The sequence below is a fragment of the Osmerus eperlanus genome, chromosome 28 (genome assembly GCF_963692335.1).
Source record: "Osmerus eperlanus chromosome 28, fOsmEpe2.1, whole genome shotgun sequence".
NCBI lineage: Eukaryota > Metazoa > Chordata > Actinopteri > Osmeriformes > Osmeridae > Osmerus > Osmerus eperlanus.
In genome coordinates, this window is record NC_085045.1 from 7,009,133 (window position 1) to 7,023,090 (window position 13,958).

At 41.2% G+C, this 13,958-nt stretch overlaps 1 protein-coding gene across 1 annotated transcript; it reads left to right on the forward strand.

Annotated features, from left to right (window-relative positions):
* Positions 1-987: 987 nt before the first annotated feature.
* On the forward strand, positions 988-2,932 carry htr1aa (5-hydroxytryptamine (serotonin) receptor 1A a). Its single transcript, XM_062454419.1, has one exon. The coding sequence runs from the start codon at positions 1,239-1,241 to the stop codon at positions 2,517-2,519; it is 1,281 nt and encodes a 426-aa protein (XP_062310403.1). The 5' UTR covers positions 988-1,238; the 3' UTR covers positions 2,520-2,932.
* Positions 2,933-13,958: the final 11,026 nt, after the last annotated feature.

The following is a 13,958-nucleotide window of genomic DNA, read 5'->3' on the forward strand; positions in this document are numbered from 1 at the left end:
AAATCTGGCTATACCTCTCCCCCCCCCCACCCCCACCGCCCCCCCCCCCACCCACAAATAAAAAAACTAAAACAAACATGGGATGCAAATACAGTACATTCGATTCAGCTAAATGCAATCAAATTCTTTATCAATATCACCCTCCAATTTTTTGGTTGGTTTTTATTATAAATTATTCTGGGGTTCTGATGTGAAATAATAAAAAATTAAAAAATTAGAATAAAACTTGTAATGTGTATTTTCCCCAAATTACCTTGCCTGCTATATGGTTTTCTACTACCGTCACACCGTTATAAGATCGTGACCAGCAGAGTTTTCGAACATGCTGACTCCATTTCGCCTTTCCTTCAGATAGGCCTACAATCTGATTTAGCATTATTGGTTAAGTGAACGCATGCGTTCTTTTGTAAACATTTTAATAGTTGGGTTTTAACAGGTCAGTGATCACTGTCTGATCAGCATCACACTTGATTCACACGAGGCTTGGACGTGCCCGCCGCTCTGCGCTGCTTCTTGCTATGTACAGCAGAGGACAGCAAATCCCTGCACAGGATTCTCGCATGGTGCTTTCCGTGGTGCTGAAACATCACTTGTGAGCACACTGGCTCCGCGTCCACTGAAGTCATGTTCTATGCGCAATTATCAACTGTAATTTACTCAGACCCTTTTTGTTGTTGTTGTTTGTTTACAATTTATGGAGTTGTTTATGGACCCTGTATTCTACTCAATTATATTAAAAGTAAAGGAACATAAATCCCCTAAAGTAATCTATATCTAGCATATACTGTAGTACATTGTATTTGAAAACAGAAGAAAGGTATCCTAACCTTCAAGAAAAAACGCAACACAACTTGGATAAAAGCCAGAGAAAGCTCCGCTCACCGTCTGTGGTCTGCAGCAAAAGACACTCCGTCCGAAAGAACAGAGCAACAAAACTAGTTGGCGACCTCCAAGCAGTCTGACGTACCTAACGCTGCTGGTATAAATGAATTCACGGCGTCACCAGACTCAGATAATTCGCAGTAGGCTACCAGTGAGCGCCCAGCCCAACACCCGTACCCCAAACACTCACAACGACTGCGTCATGCGTCCTCAGAACAAGGGAACGGGCTCGGAAACTCCGATAGACCCTGGCAGTACCCTAACCGGCGTCAGAGCGAGGTATTGACTGTCCGAGCCCTGACTTCCCCGTTGTCTCTTCTGCCAGTCCGCGCCTCTTGGTGCCCGGTGGACGAAATATGGATTTTACAAACAGCAGTAACGACAATGATACTACCTCCACGTTTCCAGATGTCGCGGACGTGGTTGCAGATTGGACTGAAAGTGAGAACAGCACGGCGGCTTCTCGACCTCTACCAGACGTGGAGCTCAGTTATCAGGTAATCACCTCAATGCTCCTGGGGGCCCTTATCCTCTGCTCAATATTTGGGAACGCGTGCGTCGTCGCAGCCATTGCGTTGGAGAGGTCTCTCCAGAACGTGGCCAACTACCTTATCGGTTCCCTGGCCGTCACGGATCTGATGGTATCCGTTCTGGTGCTCCCCATGGCGGCCCTCTACCAAGTCCTAAATAAATGGACCCTGGGACAAGAGATATGTGACATATTCATCTCGCTGGATGTGTTGTGCTGTACTTCGTCCATCCTGCACTTGTGCGCCATTGCCTTGGACAGGTACTGGGCTATCACTGACCCGATTGACTATGTAAATAAACGGACACCCAGGCGAGCTGCGCTCCTGATAAGTTTGACTTGGTTGATTGGCTTCTCGATCTCCATTCCACCTATGTTAGGCTGGAGAAAAGCTGAGGACAGGGCTAACCCCGACGCTTGCACCATCAGTCAGGACCCGGGCTACACTATCTACTCCACTTTCGGGGCATTTTACATTCCGCTCATTCTGATGCTGGTCTTGTACGGACGGATATTTAAAGCAGCGAGGTTCAGGATTCGAAAGACAGTGAAGAAAACTGAGAAAGCAAAAGGGTCTGACCAGTGTTTGTCAGTTTCTCCAGCTGTATTCCACAAGAAAGCCAACGGAGAGGCAGGGGGCATTAACTGGAAGCGCAACGTGGAGCCCAATCCTAACTCTCCATGCCTAAACGGCGCCTTGAAGCACGGGGTGGACGGCGAGTCGTTAGAAATCATGGAAATTCAAAAGGATTCCAAGAATCACCTGCCTCTACCAAATACCCCACAATCAACACATGTGCTCGAAAATAGAAACGAAAAGAGCACAGACGTGAAGAGGAAGATAGCTCTGGCTCGAGAGCGCAAAACTGTAAAAACTCTAGGAATAATCATGGGAACTTTTATCTTTTGCTGGTTGCCGTTTTTCATTGTGGCACTAGTGTTGCCTTTTTGCTCCGAGAGCTGTTACATGCCCGACTGGCTTGGGGACGTCATAAACTGGCTGGGCTACTCCAACTCTCTCCTTAACCCAATTATATATGCCTACTTCAACAAAGACTTCCAAAGTGCTTTCAAAAAAATCATCAAATGCAAATTCCACAGAGCGTGACATACCCATTCATAATATGTGTGAGTGCGTAAGTTTACTTACCTTGAATTATGAACCCAATTAAGGGACGGGGACACATACGTCTGTCTTTTGAGGTAATAAAACGCAAAAAAAAGCAACATACTTTAATTCAGGGAGAGTGATTCTGAAATAAAGTAGGCTATAAACCGACTGCCATTAATGGCCGGATGTAAGTTACGCTAAGAGACCCACCCATTTGAAGGTTGTATGTTTAGGCCTGTACTTGACTGAACAAGCTGCTCTTGTATATTCGATGTTGTTGCTTAACATGCAAAGCATCGTTGTTTCACCATGCAAGATGTGTCATAACATGTGCCGAAGTCATGCATTCCATGGAACGCGTGGCCGAAGGTTTCCGTTTTACATCATTATCTCTGTAGCACTGAAAACAATAAAACACAATCAAATCTGTCTGTTTGTGCGCTTTTTGTCACTGGTAATCAGATAACAAATCTGATCCGGTATTTTATTATTTATTGGACATCTTTTGGATGGCTTTATTTCAGCAAGCTTGCAGACAGGTAAATTATTTAATTTAATAAATCAAGACATGAGTGTCCTTCAATACCCTACATGTAGGTCGGTATATGCAATGCTCAGTAGATGATCGAACGTTGCTAGATGATTGTGCATCCGAAAGATTTCCAAGGTATATTGAAGCACTTCCTGGAATCCACATCCAACCAATTATATCTTTGATAGTACAAATGAACAATTTACTCAAATTGACACACACACACACACTTACAATACACACACTCTCTCTCCCTCTCTCTCGCTCTCGCTCTTGCTGTCTCTCTGAACAAAACTATATTTTGTGTAGAACAGATGTATAAATGAATACACAAACCTGCAAAAGTGTATGTATCAACGAAAGCAAAATATACTTTTGGTACCTTTATCAGTAAGGTTAACATTAAGGTTACATTAACTACAATGTAACAACATGACAATACCTAGAGTAAAGACAGAGTAGCTGAATTGTGCATTTACGAATTGCTGTGTTGTAAGAGGTGGATGTAAAAGGGGATTTGAAGGTTGAAGTTGACACACATTAAAAGTAATCTGGTAAGTACCCTGGAAAGCACAACCTCTGCCATGTCAAGTTTCACTTGTGTGAAAACTCGTACTCCTAAACCTCAGTGTATTGTGATTTCATATTGCAGCAGTTCCGATGTAACTACATACAATGTTGTGACTTTCCGCATTGCTCTGTAGTTACATGGTTGCCGATGTAACGTTGTGCTGTACTTTCTTAAAGGTACTCTTTCTCTGTAATAGACAGTGGAGAAGCTGCCACAAGAGACGGAGTATGCCCTTGATGTCAGGTGGGCGGAGTTTGAAGTTTAGGTATGAACCCAATGGTTCAAATTGTTCCAGATACAATCCATAAAGCACAGATACGGATGTACAGTGTGTGACAGGATCAAATACAATTTCTACCCAGGTCTTGTATCAAGTATATGGTTGTAGTCTTGGAGTAACACTAGAGAATATATCCTTCATTCTGAAACTTCAATCCAAGGTCAAAGGTCAACAATTAACTTCTCTCCTTTATATCAGATTCTGAATGTCATCAGGACCATCATGGGTGGACATGCTGTGGCTCACTGCATTATTAGAAGAAGACTACAGTGTGATATCCTTATCTTTTTTCAAAATCAGCTTGATAATTGCTAGAGAAGATCCAAAAAGTCAGATCATTTTCTTTTTATGTAGAACAACTGCATAAAAGCACATACACTGAATACGTTCCTGTAATTTTACCTACAAGCACAACACGTAAGCGAACATCTTTCTCTCTTACAACATGTATTACTGGTGGATTGGAGTAGGCTAGGAGAGAGAGGGCTGTGCTGTCTGTGAAGTTGTGACGCAGGCTGTGGTGTTCACCCTGTCAGCAGGGATCTCCCTGTAGCTTGTTACCCTAACTAAACTGCTGCTCAGAGATTGGTCCAAAACTGGCATTGTCCAAAGGGAATTACGTCAACCACAACTTTAATATGACAGTTTTCTCAACTGCTTGAATACCCTCCCCCCCAAACAGAATTCACACAAGCAGCCAGAAACTAGAACATAGACTCTCAAAACCTCAAAATACACCTACCCCTTGATAGTACAATTATTGTATACAGTAATACTATAAAGAGAAAAGCATGGTCTGAATTATTTGCTTTCTTGTATAAATTATTTGACCAAAGATAAATTAGGCAGAATGAATGCCATTAAAGAATATCCAGAAACAAATGGCTGATCATTTACATAAATACGACATTTACATTTCCAATTTTTCTCCAACAAATTCTATGTTCTCTGAACTCGATGTACATATAATACAAATACTGTAAAAAAAATATGCTAAGCCGAGAAAACACTGCCAAGACAAGCAATGTCAAAAACGATTATACTCTGTCTTCACTCCATTCGGTCTTGTTGAGGCTACATGTTTTCATCAGCATTACACTGGATGTTTTTCCTCTAACGCAGTAAGGAAATCTTTTCTTGCAAGGTACATTACAAGGTCTAACTATTATGCACGAAGCAGGATGGATGGCTGGTTTTTACAGTTGTGCTTTTCACGCCATCTCAGAAGCATTTTACGGTGTTTCCTCCAAGTTTGCCACAGAGTGGGGGGTGCTGGGTATGTGGGGGGTGTGGGTGTGTCAGTAGGAGGTTTTAGGAGCAGGAGCTGGGCATGAGAACTGTACTAGTCCTCCCTCAAACTACCTCCTCATCTGTATATTCGAACACAATCTAATTTAGATCCAAGACCACATTTTGAATAAAGACAACCAATCAATCAAGCACATTGATTTGTAGAGCACAAAGCCATGTCATCTATGTAAACAGCAATGGTTAGTATTTCAAACATGTTCGGCTGTTAGATGTTACATCCTTCATGTCTATTACCCTGGCTCATGACACGATTCTTCATATTCTTAAATTCCTACTGTCTACCAGAGCAAAGCTCTTTTCAGATTGGTTGATAGGAGACAGCGGTTATCTATAAAAGACCTGGCTCATCATGCCATACTGACAATCCGTCATTCTTTTGTAGAATGTTGTTTGTGTGCTGCACAAATTTGCAGTCAAAAGAGCATTTGAATGCTCTGCTGCTCTAGTCGTGACTGGAGCGCCTATGGGAGATTATATTCATTAATAATTGTTTTGGGTTGATTCAAAGTTAATTGCATGAATCTAATCAGTTGAAGACTTCATACACAATTGTTGGCTTGCCTATCGATCGGCTAAAAGTTTTTCATTCAAAGAAGATTTAGGCAAGATCTAGGATGCAGGACAGTTCTCTGTGCAGTGATCTGTAACCAGGTTCTGGCATAGAGTGGGGACAATTCATGAGTGACTTAAAGGTCATGCAGGGAAGTTATTGATGCATCCACACAACACTTCTGGGATAATGCTCAACGTCGAAACTATTTTTGTGCATTTAGATTTAAATGTCCCCTTTTACTCAAATCATGTTTTTGATGTATTTATCAGTGGAGAACAGAACAGAACAATCTGCAACTCCTTTTTGAAGCTTTTATGAGATAGGGAAAGGAGAGAGAAGAAAAAGACAGTGAGAGAGTACAGAATAAAAACTCAGTGTGTGTCCTGTTCAAGCTTTGCCATTCTGCCTGAGGCCTCTCCTCTTCTCTTTCCTCCTGCTTGTCATCGAGTAGCTCACAACTTAGCTCTTGCCAGAGGCTGTCACTGTCCACACATTAGACACATTGGAAGAGCAGCAGAAAACAACTTTTGACATAGAGAAACAACAGACATGGTTTGTAGACAAACCCATTTCAGTCGGAAAGGTCAACATGCTTCATTTAAAAAGAGATGACTCATTTAATTCATTCAACATGTCAGTCAATCGATGGACACAAGACATTCAAAAGTACTTTTGGCACTTTCAATACATGAGGCAACTTTCATGCATTGTGCAGTTTTAATGAGTTCATTTAGATTAATTAAATTCCACACACACATACATACACACACACACAGTTTAGATCATTTCTTTCAGTTCACTCTTACCACTCTTATGCTGACAATACTCAACTGTTTCATTCCTTCACACCCTCTGATCTCCAAGTCAATGAAGGATCTCAGCATGTCTGACTGACTTCATTTTACATTTAGTCATTTAGCAGACGCTCTTATCCAGAGCGACTTACAGTAAGTACAGGGACATTCCCCCGAGGCAAGTAGGGTGAAGGACACAACGTCAGTTGGCATGACCGGGAATCGAACTGGCAACCTTCGGATTACTAGCCCGATTCCTTCACCGCTCAGCCACCTGACTCCCCACAACATTTTGGCCTCATTGATATCATCCAGCCCCAGCCCTTCACTCAGAATCAGAATCAGAATCAGAATGGGATTTATTCGCCATGAAAGTTTGCACAGACAAGGAATTTGCTTTGGCAGGAAGGTGCATACAATAAACATATACCTAAAATTTAAATATGTGGACTATCTATACTAAGGGTACATAAACTAGCAGTACTAAGTGGGATTAGAATAGAATTAAATATACAATAAAATAAAATATAAGTTGCCGTAAATTACAATATAAAAATACAAAAATACAAATATTACAAAAAATACAAATGTACAAGATACCATTTTGTAATGCAGTGCAAAAAGCAGTGTGTTTTAAGCAAGAAGTCATTAGAGTCATTGTGGTCCCTTGGCCTTGTTGAAGAGGCCAACAGCGGAAGGGAAGAAACTGTTTTTGTGGCGTGAGGTATTGGTCCTGATGGACGCAGCCTTCTGCCGGAGGGGAGTGACTGAAACAGGGAGTGTCCAGGGTGGGAGGAGTCGGCCACAATCTTCCTCGCTCGCCTCAGGGTCCTCGAGGTGTGCAGGTCCTCGAGGGTAGGCAGATTGCAGCCAATCACCTTCTCAGCAGTGCGGATGATACGCTGCCGTCTGTGACACTGGGTCATCTTGTGACCCTTGCACAAAGAAAGAAGGGTGCTCACACACCTTACCATGCCATCCTTCTTCTCCACAGCGGGGTAATTACCTCCCTCCGACCAGAGTCTTTCCAACGAGGCCTGAAGACTCACCTCAAGCTCCAGCTAATTGCTTGTTTGTTTGGCCTAAGGGCACTCGAAGCTGCACTTAACAATACATTGCTTTATTGTGATATATGTGAAAATGTGTTCTTCTGCATTTTGTTTTTAAGTACCTGTGGACCTGTAGCACTGTCTCGTAAACACACCGCGCCCACAACATTGTGTATGATATTGCCCTTAAGATATAATAATGTTCTTGTTGCACTGTGCCTGTTAAAGTACAGATTGTTTCTTGAGAGACTGCAATAACTATGCAATTTAGATCTTCCTATATTTGTATGTCCCTATAAAGGCATTTGCTAAATGAATAAAATGTCAAGTTACAAGCGGCATTATATTTATAAGGAATTGAAATGCTCACAAATGTTACATACACTAATTGGTAAAACATTGTCTTCACACTGCCAAGCTGCTTGTGACAGCTAAGACAGAGCCATTATGTAGCAACACTTAGCCAGCAGTCTTGCTCTTGTATTGCCCCAGTGCATGCAACAAGTGGCCATGTATAATACTGCCAGCATACTTCTAACATGTGTCTCTCTTTGACCCTGTTGACATAAACAATGTCAGGTGTATTTGTTTCATCAGAAGCCTTAATTTCGAAAAAGCCTGCAGGTTGGCAACAATTCTTACCTCTGGGGACACCAAGTCAACCATGTGTTTTCTGTAATCTGTCTTCTGTTTCATGTTATGAGACACTTCAATGGGTAAGCTAAGAAAGGGTTTTAAAAGACACACAGTATGTAAGATTTACAACCAATGAAAAGATGTCTCAAAGTGAAAGATATTTGGACAGTTTACAACTTGTAAATTGAAGGGTGGCCAGTCGGTTAATGAGCATCATCTCCCCTTAAAAATATACCATTCACAGCTGATCAGTTCACGCTATTTGATGCTTTTTTTTGTTCACCCGTCACACTAGATCGCTTTGAAATAACCAAAACCAAACATGAGAAGAGAAATATCTGAGCAATGTAGCGAAGGTGGAATACAAAATGATGACCATTACATGATGGCATAGGTAAAATAATCCAAAACTAAGCAAGCACCTCACAACTGTCCTGAATGCTGTATGGATATAGAAGCACTGGCACTCCTACAAAACTGAGTCAATACAGATCTTTACTTAACTTGCCTAACTCACAGTTAATATATGTGGGGGTGAGGAGAGACAGAGACACAGTGAGAGAAAGAAACAGAGAATGAGAGAAATGGAGGAATGGATGATATACAGTAGAATAGGAATGTAAGATGCAGGTGACGAGGAAAGGGGAAAACCTCATAGAACAGTCAGTACTGACAAGATTTGAAGTATGCAACCAAGAAAATCACCCTGTAAAGCCATTTGGGATTATCTTTCTTGGGCACACATACATTCTAATTAGTATCACAGGTTTGCTGATGAGAAAGCCTACCGGTGGAAATAGAATTGATTCTGGTCTGATCTTTGAGAGTGCAGTTCACTTTTCTGACCCCCATCATAATTAGTATCCAATGTTTATGTGTAGTCGGAGACAGGGAAAGTGTGATTCAGAGGCAGATATAGTAGAATGAAAGCAAATGTCATTGTTTTTATAATAAGTAAAGGAACGTATCATCCCATCTATGGAATATGCAAAACAATACAAAGTACATGTACAGACACACAGGTACAGATAGACACATACCAAGAAAATGTCTTATGTCTCTTGGGACTGAATTGGTCTGTCTTTAACCACTGATCAGTTAACAGTAATTAAAGATTACAGCTAATGATTACTTTATTACTTTTATACTGTTTGGAATGCTCTGAATATAATAAACAATGTTTGAACTATACCCTGATATATTAGCTCATGAGAACATGGAATGTCAGGGTCATTTCTAGGAGCCCTATCTAAAACCTAAACAAAAGCTATCTAGCACGCCGCGTCCTCTGTCTGTGCTTGCAAAGATTATGTTGATTGTCATCCCCCTGATTCTTCTTGTGAGAGTAAAACCTCTCATATTGTGATACTATTTAACTGCCCTGATTCCTGTATTCTTTGTCCATTCTAAGATGCTCAACTTGAGTGTATCAGACACCTGCACCTTATGGATCTATATAAATACGTTGATTTTGTCTTGAACTTGTGCTTGCCGATTCACTTGATTGACTTGGTACATTCACAGCAATTGGGTACCATCTAATACGTCTTCAGGACATAAGACATAAGCAGGCCTTCATCAAAGTCAGCAGTCAAAAGTACTTAGTACCTTTCCTTGAGAGGGTTGGATGGGAGAGGAGGGCGATAGATTGCTATACACCGCTTCCACGGATGAGGTCAAATGAAACAGACAAGTAAACATGGATGAATTTAGCCTCAATGGAATGAAATCTCATTAAATCTGATGTATGCTGTATAGTATATAGAGTTGTGTGAGAACATCGACTCAGAGGAGGAAGTTAAGATATGTGTGTATAATCTATGTCTCTGGGGCTCATATGTCTTTTCATGTAAACATCAAAATGAAATGTATACGAATTCCACTCTTGACCGTTTGTGTTTATGTATACATGTACGTATGTGCTTGTGTGTGTATGCTACATCTGTATGTGCGCATCATTTGTGCTAATGTGATAGTATGTGTGTTTGTGTGTATCTGTATGGCTGTGTGTGCAAGTGTGTACAATGTGTGGATAGTGCTGTATGGTACACATCATTGGTGGGCTGAATCAGTACTGTAGACTTGTTAGTGTCAACCCCAAGGCGGAGTTCTAGCTCTGCAATTAGTCTCTGTCACAGAGAGACCCCAGATCTGTTGATCTATTGCATTAGGCTGCCTGACCCTTAATCAATCTTATTCTTCACAGGAGCCTCTGAAGCAGGATCAATAGATTAGCATTGCACCCATGGACACACAAACACATGCGCATGCATGCAGACACGCAAGCAAACACACACTTGAAAAATACTCAAGTATGAAAACAATTCAGACTTTATTTACAATATTTTGAATATTTGTTTTGTGGCATACCTGGGGGTAGGAGGGAGAATGAGTTGCAACAGACATAGATGTCCAGAGAGACAGACTTGTAGTATAAAAAGAAAATTAGAAAAATTGGAAAAATGAAAACATAAAAAAAAAAATGCTTCCACATACAGGAGATCCTTGTGTCGTATCCTTAACTATGCAGCCACCCTGGCCACCTTTAGAAGTGGAGAGAGAAAGAGAGAGAAAGGAAGGAGAGACGGAAAGGAGGGAGAGAGAGAGAGAGTGCTCTGGAAACACTTCCCTGCCAGCGCTTTCCGATTCTGTCTTTGGGAACAGGAATTCCTGTTCCTAAGAGAGGGTCCAGTATTGAGTCTTTCCGGACGTTGTTGCCCTCCACACCTCATTCGTCTCTTCCGTGCATGAGATGAGTTTTCTGTTCTTATAGGGAGTTCCATCCCCCTTTAAATGACTGCAGCTGGGGTAGAGGTCATGGGGTAGAGGTCATGTGGCAAGAGTGAGCAGCTGAAAGTATAGTTTGTTAATGACCTCATCCAAGCAAGTCCTCCTCCTCAATTTCAAATCTCAATCTCAGTTCTGGCGCAAGCCTATCACATTTTTGTTCTAAACCCCTGCTTACAGTGTTAAGCGATTCCAGAATCGCATGTGCAGGTCTAGCTGTCAAAATATCAGATAAAGACAGGGTGTCTATACACCCCTCTTTTTGTTCACTCTCCCGCGTGTCTTGTGTGTGTCACGTGTGTGCATTACATGTGTGTGTAAAGTCCCTTTTGGGGGTCTCTGTCTGTGTCACTCTCAGTCCCTCTCTCGCCATTAATACTGATCCCAGGAGAGAGACAGAGATAGATGAACCGAGAGAGAGAAAGAAGTAGAGAGAGAAAGATAAAGAAACAAAGGGAGGAACACTGTAGCATTGATTATCTTTCTTTTCAGAAGCCACCAGTTAGCAAGGAATTGATGATAATCCTGCTGTCCTCTCGCATTTCAGATGTGATGCCCCCCCTCTGCTTATCTAATGTCATTCAGAGGGGTTGAGGGAGTGACCAATAGAGAGGATAATAGAAAAGGAAAGAGGGAGAGAGGAACTTTATGTGTTTCATTTGAAGAGGACATTGGAGTCGTAAGGAAAACCGTCAAAACCAACCTCAACATGTGTGATGTTAAAACCTTCATGGCTAAAAAGCCTGTTTTCTCTGAAATGTTTTCTGTCCTTCAGGAGTTTATATTGCACAAAGCGACACTCAGAACACTCTGCTGAGTCTGCAAATGTGCACGTGTACAAACTATTTGACATCTATCTGTAGATTAAATATAATTACATTTTTCCCAGAACTTCAGTATTACACTTTGCTAAACATTACTAGTTTAAACATTACATGTGATATGTATCTACAACACAGCCAGACAGGGCCATAGCAGATTTTATTTTTATTTTACCTTTATTTTACCAGGAAAGTCCCATTGAGATTAAAAATCTCTTTAAAAATCTATTTTTCAAGATTGGTGAATATTATAACATATATATAACATATTCACTTTATCCATCACCACTTCTCATTGGTTCACCAAGCTCGATATCATATTTCACAACTGTCACAACAAATCAAGGTCCAGTGGGTTCAATAAAAGAGGAGAGAGACTTGAAATCACAAAATAAAAAAATACAAAAAAAGTCAATTGACAATTTTTTTTGGTCAATCTGCCCCCAAAAAGTAAGTTAAAGGTTTGGTAGTATTTATTAAGCACAAAGTGCATTTTATGTTCTGCCTTTTTATGTTTTGACTTGATGCAAGGTATAACATGCCTTGTCTCGTTTGTAATTGTCTTCACCGCCTTGTATATAACTGTTTGTTATACTTACCGCTTGAGAGCAGTTGCTTCCTTCATGTTCCTGTCCCCATGTGTTGTCCACTGTTTTGTATTTTTCAGTTAGGTAGTAAGAAATGAGAGTTATTTTGATTCTCCCTGGCGTATCCTGCTGTTGGGTCCTCGCGTTCTGCTACCCCTGACAACCAGGGAGTCAAGAGGGGAGGGACCATGCTTGTGCAACTGGAAAAGGGATATCAGATCAGAGGACGAAGTTACATTTCTGTAACTGGGGAAAGATGTGCTGACGTAAATAAAATTAAAATAATAATAACAATAATTCAATGTGCTCGGATAAACAACAAATCTTTTTTTCAGAAACTCCACACAAAGTGCTCTCAGCTGCTTGCGTGCCATAAATGTTTTTGGATGATTACATCGTTTTTGCTATACGTCAATACATTTGTATTGCTATGCATCAGAAGGTCAATATCACTTTATGAGTAGAGCTTTGAGCGTCACATCACTACTGCTTCTACCCTACCTTTACACAACCCCCCCCTTCTCCATTAGTTTTCTTCTTATTGCACAATGCGAGATGGACTATGGACCTGCAGGTTTTCTGTTCAGAAAACATCAGAATACTTCATCACTAGCCGATGCAGAGACACAGTAATTATGAACTGAAACTACTCTGAGAGACCTGGATCTTACTGGCCAACACTGACACTCCTGCTGCTCTGTCCTCGAGCTTCTCCCACACTTTTGGGCTTCTCTCTCCCTCTGGAAGGTACTTGATCTCACCTCTCTACATGGTCTTTTTACCATTCACTTCAAATTCCATGTAGTAACCGTGTCTCACCGAGTTGTTAATAACCAGCTTCAGTTCATCTTATTGCTGGCACCACTCTCCTTGTCCTGCTGACCTACTGACTGACAGGTCCTTCCAGGTCAGTTGTGACCTTGCCTCCCTTACTCAGGAGACAAACTGGGATCTGTGCTGTGAGGAGATTTGAACTGGCAACCACTTGATATGCAGTCAAATGTTTTACCACTCCGTTATACTCATCTGTACAGTGTATCGGATGTATAGATTAAGGTGTTGATTTGCCTCACCAGACACAATGGCGCTGAAGAACAATTCCATGCAAGTAAGAATCCATGTAGAAGCAGACAAAATTAAGCAAACCTAAACTTGGCAGGCATATTCAACAAGTTGCAATCTATTAATATTTAAGTATGATGTGTGGAGAATATCCAGTATTCATAAACTGATGAAGCTCTCCAAAAAAAGGTCCAACTTTGCACAAAGTCAATTATTTTCCCCATAATTACTTTGGTACTGCTCAATGGTAATGTGATGGTTGAGATGTGCCAATTTCATTGGACTGCTGGAGCGTGAAGAGGACTGTAATTCAAACTTCATTGACTTACAATGAGGCTGGGCTGAATCTTCATCAGGTTTAGTACATTAGACAGGAAAGACAGAGAATAGGGAGACATTACTTCAGTGTGTGAGAGTAATGTTGGTAAGACAATAGGCAGAAATGGGGACTCG